The sequence below is a fragment of the Bidens hawaiensis genome, unplaced genomic scaffold, assembly GCF_021521415.1.
Source record: "Bidens hawaiensis isolate Kalapana, Puna unplaced genomic scaffold, B.hawaiensis_p1.1 tig00022006_1, whole genome shotgun sequence".
In the NCBI taxonomy this organism is placed as follows: Eukaryota; Viridiplantae; Streptophyta; class Magnoliopsida; order Asterales; family Asteraceae; genus Bidens; species Bidens hawaiensis.
In genome coordinates, this window is record NW_027493412.1 from 113,630 (window position 1) to 134,625 (window position 20,996).

Genomic DNA, 20,996 nt, shown 5'->3' on the forward strand with positions numbered 1-20,996 from the left:
AATTGCCTAGAATTATTTCTTTAAAGCAATCTGAAAAGGCAATTTGTGGCACCGCCATTTGCTTTTTATCTTATGTATATAATAATAGCAATAATGATGTTAATAATAACAATAATAATATTAATAATAAAAAAAATTAGACTACATGTAGTTTTTTTTCTTTATATTATGAGACTTATGGACAAAATCTTTTAAAAAAATGACTTTTATCGGATGCCCTTTACATTAAAATTATTATATATTAATAATAAGGGAATGAAATAGCTCTCACATTCTGTCACAAAAAGCAATTAACTGATAAATTGAATGGAAGTTATTCTAAAAGGGAGAAAAATAAAGTTGACAACTTTCATATACAGAACAATTAGTGAAAGTCAATTCGTTAAATGACCCATTCAATAACTTGCATTGCTATTAGAACAAAAATTGTAACTTAGTCTAAAAGTTATTTAACTGATAATAATAAAAATTATAAAGTTGGAGAAATATGTTAACAAAATAACAAGTAACTAATGTTCTATGACAAACTGTCATTCTTTTAAATTAGTCTTGAGTTTTATACAAAGAGAAATAATATCAACTTGAGTGTGATTGGTATTTTTGATAGCAACTTTTTTTTGAAAGGCTTTTGATAGCAACTTCAAACTCACCAATAATGTTAAGATCTTCGCGTGGGGCAAAGAAAGCACTATTCTAACAAACAGTTTCCATTCGTCTAGTGATATTAATTAATGCGAACGAAATTGAAGAATTCTTACACCAAACACCACTCGTGTATAACAGAGAGAGTATACATATGAATTAAAACTAAGTCTAAACTCAACACATCATTACAGATATACATGTACCTCTGATCAGTACAATACGAATATACCATTCAATGAATCCTAAAAGACATCGAAAGAATATACTAGAAAAAAAGTGATCTAATTACTTAGCATGACAAACTGGATTTTAATAATCTAAACGATAAACATAGGCCGATAATAATCCATACTTACAATGTGAACAATAATACTCAAAACAATTTACTGATTTTTGCCGCAATCAGAATGATGCAAATTGTTTTTGAAATGACATAAATGAAAGTTAGAAGTGTCATCGATCACATTATAAGCATAGATTATTATCGCCCACTGATTAATAGCTCTAATTACTAAAATCCAATTGCTATATAAAAGTTCGATCAAAATCATAAGTAATCGAAAGGTGATCGAGTCAATCTCGAACATTAGTCGCCATGCCATATCCATTTTGGCCATTGCTACCGTTAGTCATCTTTTCCGATTTTGTAGCTTTCTTCCTCCTTAAAACCACAAACCATGTGTAAGCTTCTAATACCATTGCAATAATGGCTAACATTATGATAATGCCACTATAAGATCTCTTCCATTTCTTTTGGGGCTGTAAAATATCAAAGCCTTTGAATATGTTGATGATTCCTAAAATGATGATACCATAGCCAAGTGAATGGTGGTAGATGTTCCAATAAATTCGATAGTTGTGATCCTTCCTTGGCCTTACAAGCAACGCGATTACCTACACACGTACAACCCATCAAACCTTGAATTTGAACCCTTTTTTAAGTATGGGCGGGTTAAGTTCTGATCCAAGAGTTAGCCAACTGATCTTTTGGATCAGGCAGAGAGGGGAAAACGGGGAAAAAGAAGCTCGACATAAAACGAGTATAATTTTAGTTCATCATTAAATATTTCTCCTCAACTTTTGCAATTTCCAATCTTTCGATTCTAGTGTAAAAACGAGTAAATCGTTTACTTTCTAGTTTACGCGTTTATTAACGTTTTTAATTTAGATATTAAATTACAAGTTGTCAATTTCAAATATTTGACATAAGTTAGATTAAATATTTGTCATGCAATGTTTTATTAACTTAAAATTTTATGTTCTTTTGCCCACGGGTCTAGTTGACCAAAGAATTTTCAAAACGTGACTCTTAGTTATTTATACTTTTTAGTAACCATAAGCTGAAGTTTGGTGACCAAGATCGATAAACATAAAAACGAATTTAGATCATAAGCTCGATCTCTATAATTTTTATTAGCTCAAAAATTACAATACATAAACTATTCTACTTAATGATATAACCCACAAGCTCGGGTATATATACTAATAACCATTAAAAAACAACCAAACGATTTACAATGAAGTGACAGGTAAGCGGGCAACAAGTTGCGCCGCAACCCCCTTTTGGATAGCAAATCCAATTATACAAAAAACAAAGTTTTGGCTCTTATGGGCCGACAAATTACTTTGCTCGACTTTCTGAACTCTGTTCACAAGGTCCACAGCATACGGAGCTAGAAACCCAACTAGACTAGAATACAAAAATCATAATCATACTTAAATACTAATTGGTAAAAAATAATCTAAATAATAATTAATAATAAATTCCTTGTTGTCCAAGTAATTTGCTCGACTTGTTCACCAAGTAATTTATTCCATGTAAACCAAGTCACGTGCTCAACTTGATAAACAAGACACCAACTCATCATAGGCTCGATGAGTCAGCCCAACGGAAATTACGTCTAACAATCACCCCCTTAATTTTCGAACTGGAATAAGTAGACCTTTAACCTCGAACACGTCTCTTTTGTTCCTTTTGATTTGACCCACGATCTTGACCTTCTCGGCTTTCACAACCATATTGGTCCTCATCATCTTGGTCTTCACCCCTTGGAACTTCTCTTGATCCATGACTTTGTTCTTTCGGCTCTCCCAAACTCGACAACTTCCATGACCATGTCCTTGACCATTCCCTCGGCCGCATGAGCTCGCATAACCACTCCTTTGGTTGCGATTCTTGTCATCTAATCGAGCGAACAACAGTTTTCCTTGATCATCTTTTGTTCCCGAATCGTTTAACTTTTTCTGAATCGGCGTGGATTTCTTAACATAACCCGGAACTCCCACTGTTAATTTAATCGTGTATAACCGGTTTCTCGTTCGAAACGCCTTCATCATAAGCTTACCCTCATCATCATAGAAGAGCAAATAATTCTCCTTCATACGAACATCACACCCGTTCTCCGTTGCTTGATCGAGACTTGTTATATTATCTTTCAAACTTGGTATAAAATAAACATCGAATAAAACCCGATCATCTTCGGTTTTCGATTTTAATAAAATCTTCCTTTTACCGCATATATCAATACACGACCCGTCTCCGAATTTTACCTTACCCGTTATATTTTTGTTAAGTTAGGAAAAATACGACTGGTTATCTGTCATGTGGTTCGATGCTCCGTTGTCGAGATACCAAGTGCCTTCTTCCACTTTCTCGGCTTTAAGCCTTTTCGAGTTAACTCTTTCTTCGTTTAAGTAAACCGTCACGTGAAGATTTAAATAACCAACCGGATCACTATCGGCTTGTTCTTTCGTTTCAACCAGATTTGCTTCCTGGTTTGCTCGTCTTCGTTCCGGACACGAGGACGCGAAGTGTCCCATCTCATCACACCGAAAACACTTAATCTGGGAGTGATCTTTCCTTTCTCTTACCCGTCCTTCGGTTTGGTACGATCATTGTCCTCCGGTTTCCCGACCTCTTCCATGTTCCCATGAACTCGGCCCACCTCTACCTTGGCTACCAGACTGATCATACGATTTACCTTTGTAACTACCTTCTGATCGATTGAAAAGTAACTGACTTTGAGACTCAGAAGCGAGCTCTCGCCCTCGTAAACGTTCCTCAAACGCCTTAAGTCTTCCAACAACATCTTCAAACCTCATACTATCGAGATCAACAGTTTGCTTGATTGAGGCAACCAAATTGAAGTATTTGTCTAGAACCGCGTCGAGTAACTTCTTCACCAAAACATGTTTCTCGAATACGTAACCAAGACCCGTTGCCTTTGAAACCATACCGGTTATATTTCCTGCAAACTGATCAACAGTCTTGTTTTCCGCCATCTTGAGTTTCTCAAATTCACTTTCGGCGTTAGAAATCGAGTCTTTTGGACTCGCTCAGCCCCAACATATTGTGCCTTCAAAAATATTCTACCTTCTCTTTCGTAGCCAACACTTTGCAAAACAATTCCTTTTGAGAGCTTTGACTTTTGTGTTTCCAGTGTTCAATTAATACGCTACAATCTTGTCCACAAAACTCCAAATACTTGACTTTTGTGACACTTACCCCACTTCAATTGAAAACCACAAATAAAGAACTTTTAATCTCGCGCCGGACGGATGATCCTTAGCCTGCCGTAAAGCCGAAACCTAACAACCCTTGGTTCAATTTGGATAATTCCTTGCAACACCCCGATCGTAAACCAACTTGTTTCGAGTTGTCGCCGCACAAACAACCTACTCCTGTCTGCCGCACTTACGCCGCTGCTCCGACGTATCAGTTCTTGTTCGACCAGAAACCGCTCACGTTCTTGAACAACAAATCCCGCACCTGCCGTACTTGAACAGGAGCCCGCAAAACCTGCTGGAACTACACAGACCCGAACAAATCCCTTCTGTTCGATCTTCAACCCTCGTCTCGCCGCTCGAATACAAACCCGGTTGTTCTTGGTCTGCTCCTCCAGCGATCTTAGGGTTATTCGATCCTTGCTCTGATACCAATTAAAGTTTGGTGGCCAGGATCGATAAACACAAAAATGAATTTAGATCATAAGCTCGATCACTATAATTTTCATTAGCTCGAAAATTACAATACATACACTTTTCTACTTAATGATATAACCCACAAGCACGGGTATATATACTAATTTAGATTAGAAAACCCAACTAGATTAGAATACAAAAATCATAATCATACTCAAATACTAATTGGTAAAAACAAATCTAAATAATAATTGATAATAAATTCCTTGTTGTCCAAGTCATTTGCTCGACTTGTTCACCAAGTAATTTATTCCATGTAAACCACTTCACGTGCTCAACTTGATAAACAAGACACCAACTCATCATAGGCTCGATGAGTCAGCCCAATGGAAATTACGTCTAACATAAGCTTCGTGGGTTAGCAATGTACATGTATATCTAGAGGTGGTACCTGAAGAGTGGCCACACAAAAGAGGATGATGCCGATGATTCTATGAGAGGTAAACTGGATGCCCGAAGACTGACCTCCTAGCCGGATTCCGGTAGCCCAACCAGCCATTCCAATGATGTATGCAGAAGTTTGGCAAGTCACATGCAGGTAGAACCATGCAGGGTCTAGGGATTCAAAGACCCTGATATATCTCGCCGTCATAGCGCCGAGAGGCATCATGATCCCCCAGCTTATTGCATTTAGGATACCGTGAATCTGCATCAGTTACAAATCAAGTTAATCATCATCATCATAACAACATGAGCATTTGAATATTTGTTGTATCTCATGGTTTAACATATGTAAAGAGATGTTTATAATATGTGTGTATTTGTATAAACATATATATCCAGAAGAAAAACTTAAAAAACTTTTTGAACTCACATTTCTTTTCATGGTTTTTATGCTTCCTGCTCCTGCTGCGCTCCCATATTGGCCTGAAATGACATTTAGTGTACCCATGGACTTAATATTATCACCAGAGGTAGCATGAGGCATAGGGACATTATTTGTAACATGACCATCTTGCCAAACTTGATTCATTTTAGTGCTCATAGTTTGTATCTCCAAAGTGGCAAAAATAATTATCTCATTATTCGAATATGTAGCCGATAAGTCAGAAACCGGGAAACTCAGCTCACCTTGTTGCAACTTTGTGGTAGTACCTGTAACGGGTGAAGTGCAAACCTTCATCTTACCATTAGACTGCTGGAATGCCACAAGGGCTTGTGAGCCAGCCATGCCTTGAGAAGTTGGATTGATGGCCCATGCGACACACCGAGAAGAACCCACATTCCTGTGCCGGTACGCGATTTTGAGGGTTTTGGAAGACTGATTGTATGTGTAATGGAGAAAAGAGTTTAAAACTGGAAGGTCATTGCAAGCACTGAATATTTTGTTACTTGCAAATGCATAGTTTGAGCATGTTTGAGAAAATGATGATGTAAACAAAGTTATAATTATAGTAAATGACAAAATTACCCTTCTTAATCCAAATCTCATGGGAAATTGATTCATTTTTTTGATCAAAACATATACACCCACACCCAAAACAGAAACCTTGGTTATGAGGAAAGTATATATGATGGAGAAAGAGTTGTAGTAATGTAATTATAGGCAAGTGAGTTGAAGTTGGTGAGGTAATGTGTTAGGTTAGTTTGGTAAGGAAGGTTCTATTTATGTGACATTTGTTAATTTGGTGAGAGTTTGATAGTCTGATTGATGAGTAGAAAAGGTGTTTGTTTGCTTGTATTTGAAACACAATCACAACAACCGTATATGTATATCCAATGCCAACCTCTAGGTATTCATGTTTATCATTAGACTAGTTTCGCCTATGGAGTTAATGAATTGAGTTGTTTGTGAGGTACTCGATATTGACTTGCTAAAAACTTGAATCGACTTGAGTTTAAAATTAAACTAGGGTTGTTTAATAAATATGTTTGACCCGAGCCCAAAAATCAAATTTATATGGATCTAGAATAAAACTAATTGAATGGTTTGGCTGGTGTGCCTGTTAGTTCTTGATATTGGTGTCTGTATCTCATTTGCTCCCCTCCTTTTTATTTATTTAATTATTTTCTTTTTTGTTTTTTACAACTTTACCCATTTGGTAACTTTAGTCCCTGAGTTTAACAGTTTTTAAAGTTTAAATAGAACTTAACCAATACCAATCGAATTCCATGACGTCTTTGCTGCATCGTGCGGTTTAACAGATACCGATAGAGTTCCCTTCACGTCCCCGTCGTAACGCGTGAGTTAAACCAATACCGATCGAATTCCCGCCGCAACGCTCGAGTTAAAAGCAACTAGTTATTATAAAACCGAATTAAGGTGATGTGCTACTTATATTAGAAATATCAGAGGAATAACACATTATTAAAGAAATGTAAATGAAGTGTTATATCACACAACATAAAAATTGTAATGAGTGTTTACGCATACTTTTTTATTATTACTGGACTGACTTTAAAACTCGTGTAATAAACATATTTTTTAAGAAAGTGTATTGATAAATATTTTAAGGGTTTTTTTGCTTTTCAGTTTATTTAATTTGTGTTAAAAATTGAAAAAACCCTCCAGAAAATAAACATGTATTATTTATTTTAAAATTGTACGTTATAAATATACAAAGACTGTGTATTAACAATGTTTGATAGGTTTTTATATTTTGTATATCGATTATTATTAAATAATGTATTTTAATGAATTACCAGTGTAATACACGGATCTCAAACAAGTTAAACATAATTAAAACCTCTAATATAAAAAATACATGACTAAATAAAAAAAAAACGAAGTTCTACTTCTACATAACAAATATATCCTAAAAACTCAATAACATTATATTAATCTAATTAGCTCCTCCTCACTTAATTATCCACTTAATTAAATAATTAGCATGTTGTAATTTATTCAAAATTTATAATTTATACGTATGGCAGTACGTATTAACTATTATTTATCTTCAAAATTGAAATTCGAACGCACATATGATTCCAATCCCATTTGGATTAACGTGATAATTAACTATTATTTATAATATCTTCAATAACTGGATAAAGCTCTTAATCACGAGTCCTACTTCTACTAATATTCCAAAGACTATAAATATATACATTAACCTTAATCAAAACTTCATTGCCAACATGAAGTTGCTTAGAGTTCTTATTGCCATCTTCATCACTGCATGTGTATTGCAGTCATCTTCTTTGGCAATCAAAAGCAAAAAGGTTAACTTTTCACAACTTAAAGCAGCATTCATGCATGCATATTTTTCTTTTCTTTTTCTGTAAATAATTTTTTTATATAATTTTTCGGATTTTCTCAGTCTTATATAGTCTACTTTGGAGCATTAGATCATGAATTTGAAGCATCTAAGGTTGAAGATGCTCACTTCGAGTTTCTTGGTTCGATATTAGGGAGGTAATTAGTGATCTGTATACAAAAACAAAACATAATAAGTTTACTTTGTACTTATCTTTTCTTAATTATGTTTTGAAACAGCAAAGAGAGGGTTGATGAGGCCATGATTTACTCATACAATAAGCAGTTTAACGGCTTTGCTGCGCTTTTGGACGAAGAAGATGCTGCGAAAATTGCAGGTTTGTTATTATCTTTTAACAATCTGGCTATAATATCAATATGTAGCATGGAAATCTTTAATTTAGAATTCTATACTTTTATCACATTTATGTCATTTAGAGCATCCGGACGTGGTGACCGTGATCCAGACTAAAGGGCGAAACTTACACACTACCCGGTCTTGGGATTTCATGAATCTTGAAAACAATGGTTTCATCGGTTCGTCTTCTTTATGGAGGAAAGCAAGATTTGGTGAAAATATCATCATTGCCAATCTTGACACTGGTAACATGTTTTGTGCTCTACTAATGAACAGTTTTGAGTGTTATATTTCAATTTTCTAATTTAATTTTACTTTATAACTTTGTCATATTTAAGGTGTTTGGCCCGAATCGAAAAGCTTCAATGACAGTGGTTATGGACCCATTCCATCTAGGTGGAAGGGTGAATGTGAGAATGGAACCTTAGTTCCTTGCAACAAGTAAGCATATTACTTCTTTGTTCTTGTCTGTTTAATTAATATATACCAATAGTAATACAATTTTTGTTTATTTATTGATGATGTTGGCAGTAAACTAATTGGTGTCAAATACTAGTATACTACAACAAAGGTTATCAAGCCTCATATGGAAATTTGGATCCTTCAATGAGCAATGCCCTTGATCATGAAGGGCATGGTAGCCATACATTATCTACTGCAGGTGGTAACTTTGTTCCAGGAGTCAGTATTAACGGAATCGGAAATGGAATCGCTAAGGCGGTTCACCACGAGCGCAAGTGGCAGCTTACAAAGTCTGCTGGCCACCCTCCTTTTTTGGAGCTGAATGCGATGATGCAGATATAGTCAAAGGGTTTGAATCAGCCATTCATGACGGCGTTGATGTGATTTCGGTATCTCTTGGTGGCACCCCTACTGATTACATGAATGATGGTCTAGCCATTGCTTCATTCCATGCTGTCAAGAAAGGTATCACTGTTGTGTTTTCTGCAGGGAATAATGGGTCCACACCTGGATCAGTCACCAATGTGGCCCCTTGGGTTGTAACCGTTGGGGCTAGCACGATTGACCGCGAGTTTCAATCCTTTGTTCATCTTGCTAGTGGGCTTAAGTTTAAGGTTCAAACATCCACACTCTTATTAATTAGTTTATCAATTAGCTTGTTTCCCATTTGAGCTATTAACTGGCATCTACTTTTTCTCTGTTGTGTATTTACAATAATAATAGGGATTAAGTGTGTCCAAACCCTTGCCACATTCTGGATTTTATCCTCTAATTAATGCTGCAAATGCTATAGCCGAAAACGCAACAATGCTGGACGCGTAAGTATTTTTATTTTATTGAAATATTTTATTTGGTTTGTCTTGGTTTCGTATATTATTATATATTGATTGTGTGAATATGTGTATGTGTAGAATGTTTTGCGCTCCAGGTGCGCTTGACCCAAAGAAGGTTCGAGGGAAAATCGTGGTGTGCTTAGCCGGAAGCAATGATAAGGGTAAAGAAGCCGCACTTGCTGGTGCTGCAGGCATGATTATCTGCAATGATGTAGACAATGGCGATGCGATACTAACTAATCCTTATGTGCTTCCAGCAACTCGCATCACATATACAGACGCGATTCGTCTCTATGCCTATCTCAACTCCACCTAGTAACTACAATCAACCCAACCTTATGATATGTTGTATTAATTAAAACATAATAATTTTAATTATTCATTATATTGCTGACATGATATGTTATATTGATGTAGTGAACCATTGGGCTACATAACCCCTACTAAAGTTGTCATGGGCATAAAGCCTGCTCCATCTTTGGCTTGGTTCTCTTCCAGGGGCCCAAATTCAATCACACCAGAGATTCTTAAGGTTTTTGTTTTTCCAATTAATATTTTGGTTTGCATGTTATTAACTTAAAAATAATAACTTTAATTTTATGAAATCTATAGCCCGATATTACCGCGCCTGGAGTGGATATCATTGCAGCATTCTCCGATGATCCCGAACCAGTATTTCCATATAGCATACTATCAGGCACTTCAATGTCTTGCCCACATGTTGCTGGAGTTGTTGGTCTCCTCAAAAGTATTCACCCTGACTGGAGCCCTGCTGCCATCAAATCCGCCATCATGACCACTGGTAAACTTAACAATATTATTAATAAACTATATATATAGATGGAATGAGTCTATAAATATTTTCTAAACATAGCAATAATATAATAATAAGCATAGCAACAAATGCCTATTATGCTAGTTCAACAACTGATTAATATCTCGTGCTATCTTTGCACAGCATATACAAAAGACAACACAGGGAAACCAATGTTGGATGAAACCAATAATGAGGCAAGCCCGTTTAGTCGTGGTGCTGGACATATTGATCCTAATCGTGCAATGGATCCTGGTCTCGTTTATAACTTAACTGCAAATGATTATCTTGACTTCTTGTGCACTAGAGGATACAACAGCGCCATGATTCGGAAGTTTTCTGATCAGCCTTACCAATGTCCTAAAAAGAGCAGCATCTTAGACTTCAACTACCCTTCCATAACTGTCCATCAACTTAACGGTACTGCCACCGTCACAAGAAGATTGACGAATGTGGGCCCACCTGGAAAATATACAGTTAGTGTTAAGAGCCCTGCTGGGATATCAGTGGAGGTGAAGCCAAGGACTCTTGCATTTGGGCAGAAGGGTGAAGAACAGAAATTTGAGTTGACAATGAAAGCTGATGACACAAGTGAAATTAGTGATCATGTTTTTGGGGAGCTAACATGGTCTAATGGTAAGCAATACCATGTGAAGAGCCCCATTGTGGTTTCTGTAGCCTAAACCATATGTTAGTAGTTGATAATTAATAAGCATAAGTAATTCATTGCTACTTATTCACTAGTTTTTTAGTTTTGAATTTGGTTTACAACTACTTAATTGGAAAATTATGAATTTTGTGGGGAACATTATTAATTATGTTACTTTTATGGAATGTGATTTAGTGTTTATTTTTTTAAAAACCATTGCCTTTTGTTTTCACTTATGTGAGATGATAATCTATTGATTTATTTGAAGAAACTGAAAATATAAAAATTTATCCATTTATGATCAAACAGAGCATGGAAGATTGAAGAACAATTTCATGCAATCTCACAATATGTTGAGTTAGTCTTCAACTCTTTCTAATTTACTTTTGACATCTTATATGGTGTTCCATTTCATTGAAATTCTAATTCATTTAACATATTTCCAAATTATATTGACATCTCATGTATACTAACCTAAGAGAGAGTTTATTTATTTATTTTAAAGGAGGGTTCAAAGGTGCACCTATAATTTCATGCAATATTTAAGCGTTAAAAATTGTATCCTGATACAGAGTTAAAAATTGTATCTTGATACAGAGAGTGTGGATCAGTATCCGTTTATGTGGGGAGTGTAAAATAAATTTTAATTTTTACATGTGAGGGATTGCTGAAAAATATATGAAAATAAAAATACAATTTATTACTTCTTTTTAGTTTTTGAAGCATGCTCCATCTTTGTGATAACAGTCTTGAAAGTATGTTTAAGTTTGGTTCCTCACAAATACTAAGGGTTCCTTAGTATCTAAACACACAAAACAACGTACACTTGCAAAACACAAAGCATTCACCAACATTCTTCTTCTTGCTTTTGATTCAAGGTTCAATTTTGGGTGCTAGAGTCCTCCGGGACATACCCTGGGAGCTAGACACACAAGTTCTCTGAGTGGAGACTAGAAATCCGTTTTAAAAGACATGTGTTGAACACGAATGACTCCCTCACAACCATCAACATATAGTTTGTTATTGTTATAGTTAAAAACAAAGTTGAAGGCTCATCATATTGAAAACTCGTATCAAGAATACTACATGAATGCTTTCTTAAAATTTTCGTACAACATAATAGTTCGGATCATCACGTTCATATAAAATTTTAACTCTTTCTAGTATTGTTCATTTTTGTATGCGGTTTTGTACTAATCTACTTCCCACTAATAACAAGAATATCATTATTATTATTTATAAAAATTTTATTATTTATTTTAATAAAAGATTGACCTACTTACTACAGTTATGAACTTTTTTGAATATTGATTATGACAAATTATAATTTAACAATGATTTCTCTTATAAGATACCTTAAAGGCTTAAACTGAATGTGTACAAGTTACAACCTTGGGTCATAACGTGCCTGTTTCAGAAAAGACTAATTATAGGGGAAAAAAAACAACTAAAATACAACTTAATTAGTTAAAACATATTAGATCTTTATGGAAACATAACCATAAATCTAGCTAAGAAGCAGACTTCATGTCTTTGTCTTCAGTGCACCAAAACCTCGGTCGATATCCTTTCTCAAGCATCTTCTCAACCTCCTCAAGCTGCAGCCCTTTCGTCTCCGGGACGAGAAGAAAGATAGCCACAAGTCCCACGGCCGAGAACCCTGCAAAAAGCAGAAACGTACCAGAAGACCCTAACGTCTCAGTTAACGTTAGAAACGTTTCACTTATAACTAAATTTGAAACCCAGTTTGAAACAGCGGCAATCCCCCCACCAGTGCCCCGGTATCTTAACGGGTATATCTCTGAATTCACTATCCAAGGCACTGTCCCGATCCCAGGAGCGTAGCATAAGATGTATAGCCCGAGGAGTAGAACTGTGAAAATCCCGAACTTGCTTGGGCAACCGTAGGTGTACCATGTACGATGTTGTGCTCGACAAGCGGCTCGTGTGATGGTGTCCACAGCCAAACATGCCCCAGGATTATACTGTACGTTTGGTATATTAATTAGATAATCAGCACCGTATAAACTAACAAAATTGTAAATAAAGTATAAACATGGACACTTTTATCTATCATCTCTAGAGGAAGCTAGACAAAGCATAGATTATTGTAGTTGAGTGTTTTTTATTACATAACATTTAATTAAAACATATACGAACAAATTAGTTTGAATCACAATAAAAATATTATTTATTAAAAAATCATATGACTTAACTTTGTTCTTTTGGCTTTTTTTCTTAATAATTTAGCGTTATGTAACGATTATCATCTATACATGCTAAAGGGTATGAAATAAAATATCCAAAGGATTATAACTTACGATATTTTCGTTACTGGCACAAAAAGCACAACTGGAGGTTGCTCTTAAGCAAGTCAAGCAGTTCCATGATGATGGATTTGTTGATGTTTTAAAATCGGAACATGTATAGTTAACCCCAAAATGATTCGACTCCATAATATCGACACGAGGTGCATGAACAGAAGCTTGAAAGAACATAATTGATAAAGCCACTAGGCAAGTAATAATCCCAAGCATTGAGATAATAATCAGCTTCCGCCTTCCAAACCTGTCAACAAACAACATACTTAACATGGTACCAAACGAGTTGAGGCCCGAGGTCACAAGTGATAGTGCTAATGCTGTCCGGTTAGAGGCAAATCCTGCAAGTTGCACAATGGTGGGACTGTAGTACATGACGGTATTGATTCCAACAAATTGTTGTGCAACTTGAACAGTGACACCGGCATATAGTCCTCTTCTAACAACCTTATTAGCCCATGCGCTTCTTATCTTTGAAAATATACCGTCTCCTAAGGATCCTTCAGTTTCCTTTTCGGTTTGGATAGATGATTGCAAAGCTTTCATTTCTTCCTCCACTTCGTTTGTTGGATAAATTTTTTTGAGTATATTGCGTGCCTCGGTTATCTTATTCTGATCAAAGGCATGTCATATTGACACATAAACATAGATCAGGAAACTAATCAAGCTGGAAGGTTTCAATAGAGGTGACAATTTAGACTCCAGTTTATCTATAAATATAACTTGTGGAATTTTGATACGGAGAACTCAAAAGCTAGCAAACTCATATTTGGTTCGACTATACAAATCAAACGAGCTAGTATAGGGTACACAACTTTAAAACAATATAACTTGTGCTACATTTGGGAATGCAGACCATAATGGATGGAAACGTCTCAACAGGCTGGATCATGTGACAAACCATCATGGATAGCTTGTCCCAAGCCTCCGACCCAAACATATCATATGAAGCCCCGCTTTTTAAATATTGTTTTCCACCGGTTTTAGCAATTTAATCTAGTTATTTTAAATTGCAAAAAACATATGATTCTTTGATTTTATTAATTATGTGTTTATTTAGTCAGCTGTTTGATTACTTAGGTCAATTTCAGTTTTCCAAATTTGACTCCAACCACAAATTTGATTTGTCCTATGAAAGGGGCTTCATATAATAGTTTTTGCGTTCAATATCATCTCAAATTTATTTCAAAAGGTTTCTCTTTTATAGTTGCATTGAGCCAAATTAACAAAGAGTGTTGGTATGAACAAGCATTGCTAACTCCTTTATGACCCAAACCCATTAATTTACTCAAAACGCTCGTTCAATTGTGTCACAAGTCATGTCGTGTCATGTTGTGTTGTGTTATGTAATAAATTATGAGCTCTACCTGGCGATACAACCATCTTGGTGACTCAGGTAGAAAGCACATCAAGATAAACTGCACCATCGGTGGAACTCCCGCAATCCCAAGCATCCAACGCCAATTTCCCTGTGTCTGTATCAAACTCATTATAAAAAAAATTACCAATCCAACAACAAAACAAAAACAAACAAGTTCTCTTGATAAACATCATGACTGAGTTTAATTTACCTTAGAAAATGCTAGATTAATGAGGTAGGATAAGAACTGTCCTCCCGTAAGAAGTAAACCATTGGTGCTAACAAGTGCTCCTCTTATTCGAGCAGGAGAAGCTTCAGATATGTACAATGGTGATGTGATGGAGACGAGCCCAACGCCCAAACCAACTAAAAGTCTACCAAGAATGATGACCCATGGGTTTGGAGCTAGAGCCATGGTAATTGAACCAAGACCGAACAAAAGGTCAGCACATAATATAGTCTTTTTCCTACCGTATCTATCATTCATCCATCCACCGATTGCGGCACCAACAATAGCTCCAGCTACAGCCGTGCTAACTATGGTTTCCTTCAAGTTCAAATTAAATGCATGGCTTTAACATGAAGAATGACTTATTAACTTGGTTTTTCTATCATAATGTGTGATAGACATTATAAGATGTAGCATAACACTTCTTATATATCATATTAGTAAAAGGTTAAGTGTATATATGATGCATAGGATGTCAAAGCAGATTTGGCTTCTCCAATGAAGATTTAAATCGCCACCAGAAAAGGAGGAAAATGTGTCGCCAATGCATTTCGGACACAATAGCTGCACATGAACCCCTAATTTAACGACAATATACCGACAAAAGCACAAAACCTTGGTAATGCGTTGAAAATTTCTCATCATTTTCCAATAAATATAAATAATACCAAACTTTTTATATACAACATCAATTTTCTATTAGAAAAAACCTTTGCTAGCAAGAGCAAACAGAAGCTGGCCAAACAACAGAACAACAATTAAACGCAGCATCAAACTTCCACTTTGACCAATCTATATCCTATATCTAGACATTTTTTATCGACAAATAACTTAAGACTTTAACATCATCAAGAATGTTTTCAACCTTATAGGCTTGTTGGAAAATATGAAAACAAGTTCTAAATTAACTTCTTATATTTTGTTTGGGTTTTTATTACTATTATTAACTTTGTTAATTTTATAATTACTAGCTTTAATATCATTAACATTTATCGATATTATTAATATTGTATTTATTTTTTTCTTTATTATTGTGAGCTTTCATTGAAATCAAACATGGCCGTTTAACCTTTATTATTTGTATTTCATTTTTCGTATTTGGAATATGTATTAAGCATATCTATCATAATGTGTTATAATCATGTACCATCTTTTATCATTTTAAAATTTTAAAATGAATTAACAGTTTTGAAATAAAATATAAACAAATTCCAACCATCTAACCAACAAAACCGGACCCTTAACCCGTCAAACTGGTAAACCCCACTCAATTCGGCCGGGCTGGGTTATCATTTATTAGAACGTACTAAACATTGGTTACTGATTTTTGACAAAACCGAACCAGATCAGCTGGATTTGACCATGATCACCCCTAACTCATATAAACATTTTGTAAAGTCCTTTGGAACACTTTTATTTTAAGATCAATACCCTTTAAAGAAAACAATTGCTTCACATACGAGCCTGAATACAATGATCTAGCTACCTGCAACCACGTATGCCTTTCGACATCTTGAAAATCGTCTCGAATATATAGAGAGGCGCCCGAAATAACTCCTGAATAAGATTCAACCATAAATAAAAATATTCAACCATTAAACAAATTAGAACCCAACTAACAAAAATCAACTTTACCTGTATCATAACCAAATAATAGCCCTCCAATTCCTGCTGTAAGAGCAAGCAACATTATATAAGGTGTATGCCAAATGGTCTTAAAACACTCCAAAAACACGGTCTTATCCGGGTTGACAACCCCTCCTTCCATATTCCAGTTTCTTCTACAAACAATATTCTGTAATGATACAAAAGCAAACCATATGATCAACAAATCAATATCAAGATTTGCTAGTACTACTGATGCATGCATGCAAGATGAACAAAGAACATAATCTATAAATCTTCAATGTATGAATTGAAAGATCAAATACCTATTTGTTGTTTTTGATCTTGTTTTGCTTCTCCTCTGGTGACTATAGGACAGTGATTTAATTATGGCTCATTCATGAATGCTGGTGAGTCATCAGAATTTATAGCATGGAAATTAGTTGAATAATAGGAGTTGGATAACACTTGCATTGAATATGTTTGCTATAAATTTCAGCATGAATTTATTGTTACTATGATGACGAACTTCAATGTAAAGTTCTAGTTCACATCCTTTGACTTCTACTTCTTGTTTGGTTCTAACCTTAATTAATGCAATTTACCTCCCGCCTATGCATTCTCGGTTAGTGACTTGTTAACTTGGGTCATCGCATAAATAAGGTTATATAAGGGATCATTTTTCGGCATGTCGGTGCATTTGAAAATAAGGAAAAATGTCGTTTTTAAAAACAAATCGGCTCGCTTATCCAAAACATTGGCAAATGTCAAATCGTTAAGTTTTTATTGGATCAGAAACGGATCTCCCCTCAAAATATTATATGTGAAAAGATTGGTGTAGTTTCACTTTGTAATTGAATTTGCTGTCTTGCTTGGTTCTAGCACCTTACGGGCTTGAATTTAATGAAATTTGGGGTTCCAGTAAAATAAAAATAAATAAAAGCTCCCCCTTATTCAATGTTTACAACTAATCATTTATTCATTTGCCCATCGCTCATTTGTGGCTTAGTGGTAGGAAGGTTTGGGTTTTCAGTAGAGACACAAGCTCGATCGCCACTTGTGTCACTTTGGGTGGATATTGATAATGAAGGATTTGAGCTAGGCCTTGTGAGGTTGTCAGTTCGGATCCCGAGCTCACCCGAGTTTCATCCCACAGTGTGTTACGCTAGAGAATTCTATTTTTGTGGTAGCCGGCGGTATGATTTCCTGGAGGAACTACCATGCCAAACTCTGAAGCCAGTGTTGGTCTGGTTAAGACAACATAGTCTGACCAGAGTGGGCAACGAGGCTCTTCCAATTGAGGAGTGAGGTGGCCTAAACAAAAAAAAAATAAAAATAAAAAAAAATTATTCATTTGCCCTAAGCGCCAATATATTGAACATAACTTATTATATTGAGACATTTACATATTTCCTCTTTCTAAGATCGCTTATCACGTATTAAGCCTAAAACTTAATTACATGTTTTCCTTTTTAAAACATAAATGTTACCTATTTATCCATTTTATTAAAATGAACGTTATAAATGAATGCGTTACCCTTATTCTATTAAATAAATTTCTTTTTAAGTTATTGGAGGCTGAACATTTGACTTTCATATGGATTTGTTTATAAGGGTGTTAATGAGATGTGCATAAGTAATCAGTCTCATATCAAATCATAAAACGTGTCTTATACACGACCTCTTACTTGTTAAGTGCCCGATTATTATAACAACTATAATATATTCAAAATATGATAAATCACACATGCTATTACCCAAGTACAAGGAAAGCCAAAAGTAAAAAAGAAAAACTTTCGCGTAAGTTTCAAGTAATCAACAATATCCTCAATGCAATCATGCTGGATATCGCCTAATAATACACCCGATCCGAATCCACAACTTTTTTTTCCTATTAGTCCCACATAGAGATGTTAAGGAAACAAGTTCCAACATGGTAAACCGATTTCTAAACCACCCCGATAACAACCGTAAACTAATTTGGGCCAAATCTATTTCCAAACCGACCCAGCTCATAGGTTTGTTTGGACTTTGAAGATGCAAACCAATTTCCAAACCAACCCGGTACTGATTTGGGTCAAATCAAATTCCAAACCAACCCAGCTCGTAGGTTCGTATAGCCGCTCGGGCTTTTAAGATGCAAACTAGTTCCAAACCGACCCGATATTGCCCCAAACCGGTTTATAACCCGGACCAAATCAGTTTGATGTGCTTGAGCATTTTCTTTCTATACCGGTTTATAACCCGACCCAGTTTGACCCCATCGAATAAAAGCCCAATTGAAGGCCCAAATTTACACCAAATGTGTTGTATGTATGTCTTCCATTACTCTGAATCTGGTTCGTCTCGTCACTCCCCTTGGATTCATCTACGAACCCTAGTCTTTATTCTTCTCATTCTCACTCCCTCTAATTAATCAACCACATTTTGACTGCTCAATTTGATCTCGTTGCTAATTTCACAGCACAAGATGAAAAGGGTATGTTTCAAATGCCCAAATAAGTCAAAGGTACGTTCAATAATTTCGTTCTTGAAAAAAATCTTTAATTTTTGATAAAGATTGTTAATTTTTCCAATTTAATGTTTTTAATTTATGGGTTTCTTTAGAAAACATTATTATTCTGTTGCTAATGTACTTGCTTTGTTCTTGGTAGAGTTATTAATCTCTTATATTTGTGTTTGTTAAGAGGATCTGTCTTGGATTCAAAAGGGTTAATTGATTTGACTTTGTGTTCAGTGTTATTAAGAATCGTTGACTTTTTTGTTGGTCAAATTTGGTTTAACTTGCCTGTTGGATATGTAAACAACATACAGAAAGGAGTATCAGATACTATGCAATGCATAATAAGTTGTTGTTTATATGCGGGCCCACCTTTGATCAAAAGTGATCTTTATTTTTCATGATTTGTAAATTGAAAGCTGTTGGCTTTAGAATTTTATTTTAGTTGGGTCACTGTTTGGTGAATTGGTGTCATTCGACCGTCATGTTGGATGTGCAAATGACACATGAAAATGAGGATTTTGTATGACATGCCTTTGATCAAAAGGGAGCTTTATTTTTATGATAGTAATGACTTTAAAAGTGTAAAATAAATATTAGTTTTCAGTCATTTCTCTACCAGTTTTTGTTCCAAAAGATTTGAAGGATGGTGCGTGCCAATCATAATATGTCATCTAAATTCTTAGTTAATTGAGTTCTCATACCTGTAAGTATATATAAAGACCATGATGCTAGCATAGTTATTAGAAGCCCTCGCTTTCCACGTGAGGCCCAATATGCGCTTTTAGTTCCTAGGCCCTGCTTCTTGAATTTGTCGACGCCTCTATTGGTATTGATGGCGGATCAAAAACAATGATCATTTGAACCTGTACTGTTTATTACCTGTTTATTTTTGGTTTTCATGTTTTGAGCATTTTGGTATTTGAACTTTTGATACTTTACTTTGAACAATTTGTTATTCATGTTTTGGAATTACATTTGATTCTTGACTCTTTTAGAACTTTTGGTACTAATTAGATGTTATTAAATGTTATATAATAGCTTTTGTTTATTTTATATGCAAAATAGTATTATTTTCTAATACATAAAATATTTTTATTTAAGTGTACCTTTTTTTTCCCTAAGGCCCTCACTTTTTTTGGGCCTTGCGCCTAGGCCCCAGGTGAGGCCTAGGCGCATTTGATAACTATGGATGCTAGTTTCCACTTATGCACTTTGACATTGATTAAGGGGCTCTTTGGAAGGCAAAATATTTTAAATGGTAAGTTGACCGACATGTAACACAGCAAAAGATTTATAGGGTGACAGGAAGTAAAAATAAAAGATATTATCTTAGTGCGTCTATTTTAACCTTTTTATGGTTGTGGTAGTGCATACAAATATCTTTCATTTGTGCATAAATATCCTTAAGATTATTCTCTGTTTCTTTTCAGGTTTGATATCTGAGGCCTGCAATGAATTACAGTTGGGCAGGAACTCAACAACCGCAAAAATAATTAGGTGAGGGTTGTTATGTAGCCATATAAGTGGTAACATAGATGGGTCGGGTAAAGGGTCAATAGGTGTTTGGGTCAAAGTCGATAACCTTTTAGTGCCGGTTAAACGATCGTACTACATTAGTCTAATCCTGTAAATATCATTACAAAAGTTATATTATCACAATAATAATTTGATCTTTTTTAATAATTTGGTTTAGAAATTTATCGTATCTTTCTTGCTGTATTTTCTTCCATCTGTCACATGAAATTACTTATTTGCCCTTTGTAAAACATTTCATGATTTACTGTTAATTATCTTTGATGAAAATTTTAGCACCAATCAAAAATGTAATAATTTTGACCCCATAACACATAGTTTCCAACCACAAATCATTACCTTTTTACTCTTAGTTATCTTTGATGAAAATACTAGCACAAATCACATATTAAATGATTTCCAACTCCAAAAATCATAATTTTCAACCACAAATCATAGTTATTAAATTATAAGTATTAGCATAAATCATATATTAAATAAGTGTCAACCTGAAAATCATAATTTTCA

The 20,996-nt window shown here is 35.0% G+C and overlaps 2 protein-coding genes and 1 pseudogene across 2 annotated transcripts; 1 reads left to right on the forward strand and 2 right to left on the reverse strand.

Moving 5' to 3' along the window:
• Positions 1 to 1,149: 1,149 nt before the first annotated feature.
• Positions 1,150 to 6,264, reverse strand: LOC143564453 (cytochrome b561 and DOMON domain-containing protein At5g47530-like). Its single transcript, XM_077051727.1, has 3 exons — positions 5,441 to 6,264; positions 5,018 to 5,272; positions 1,150 to 1,539 (listed from the first exon to the last, which is right to left on the reverse strand). Exons 1-3 carry the CDS (start codon positions 6,071 to 6,073, stop codon positions 1,219 to 1,221), a joined length of 1,209 nt encoding a protein of 402 aa, XP_076907842.1. The 5' UTR covers positions 6,074 to 6,264; the 3' UTR covers positions 1,150 to 1,218.
• A 1,440-nt stretch (positions 6,265 to 7,704) lies between these two features.
• Positions 7,705 to 10,972, forward strand: LOC143564475 (subtilisin-like protease SBT5.4; annotated as a pseudogene).
• Positions 10,973 to 12,449: 1,477 nt separating this feature from the next.
• Positions 12,450 to 16,616, reverse strand: LOC143564454 (inositol transporter 4-like). Its single transcript, XM_077051728.1, has 6 exons — positions 16,484 to 16,616; positions 16,335 to 16,405; positions 14,831 to 15,166; positions 14,627 to 14,734; positions 13,260 to 13,871; positions 12,450 to 12,923 (listed from the first exon to the last, which is right to left on the reverse strand). Exons 1-6 carry the CDS (start codon positions 16,614 to 16,616, stop codon positions 12,450 to 12,452), a joined length of 1,734 nt encoding a protein of 577 aa, XP_076907843.1.
• Between the last annotated feature and the right edge of the window lie 4,380 nt (positions 16,617 to 20,996).

What these genes read in the sequence shown, in the direction of transcription:
- LOC143564454 (XM_077051728.1), bottom strand. Translation starts at nt 16,616, where the DNA reads ATGGAAGGAGGGGTTGTCAACCCGGATAAGACCGTGTTTTTGGAGTGT. An exon ending in ATTATTTGGTTATGATACAG is followed by an intron (nt 16,406 to 16,483) that starts GTAAAGTTGATT and finishes AATCTTATTCAG; the next exon opens with GAGTTATTTCGGGCGCCTCT. An exon ending in AAAGGCATACGTGGTTGCAG is followed by an intron (nt 15,167 to 16,334) that starts GTAGCTAGATCA and finishes TTGAACTTGAAG; the next exon opens with GAAACCATAGTTAGCACGGC.
- LOC143564453 (XM_077051727.1), bottom strand. Translation starts at nt 6,073, where the DNA reads ATGAATCAATTTCCCATGAGATTTGGATTAAGAAGGGTAATTTTGTCA. An exon ending in TAAAAACCATGAAAAGAAAT is followed by an intron (nt 5,273 to 5,440) that starts GTGAGTTCAAAA and finishes TAACTGATGCAG; the next exon opens with ATTCACGGTATCCTAAATGC. An exon ending in TTTGTGTGGCCACTCTTCAG is followed by an intron (nt 1,540 to 5,017) that starts GTACCACCTCTA and finishes GTACGTGTGTAG; the next exon opens with GTAATCGCGTTGCTTGTAAG.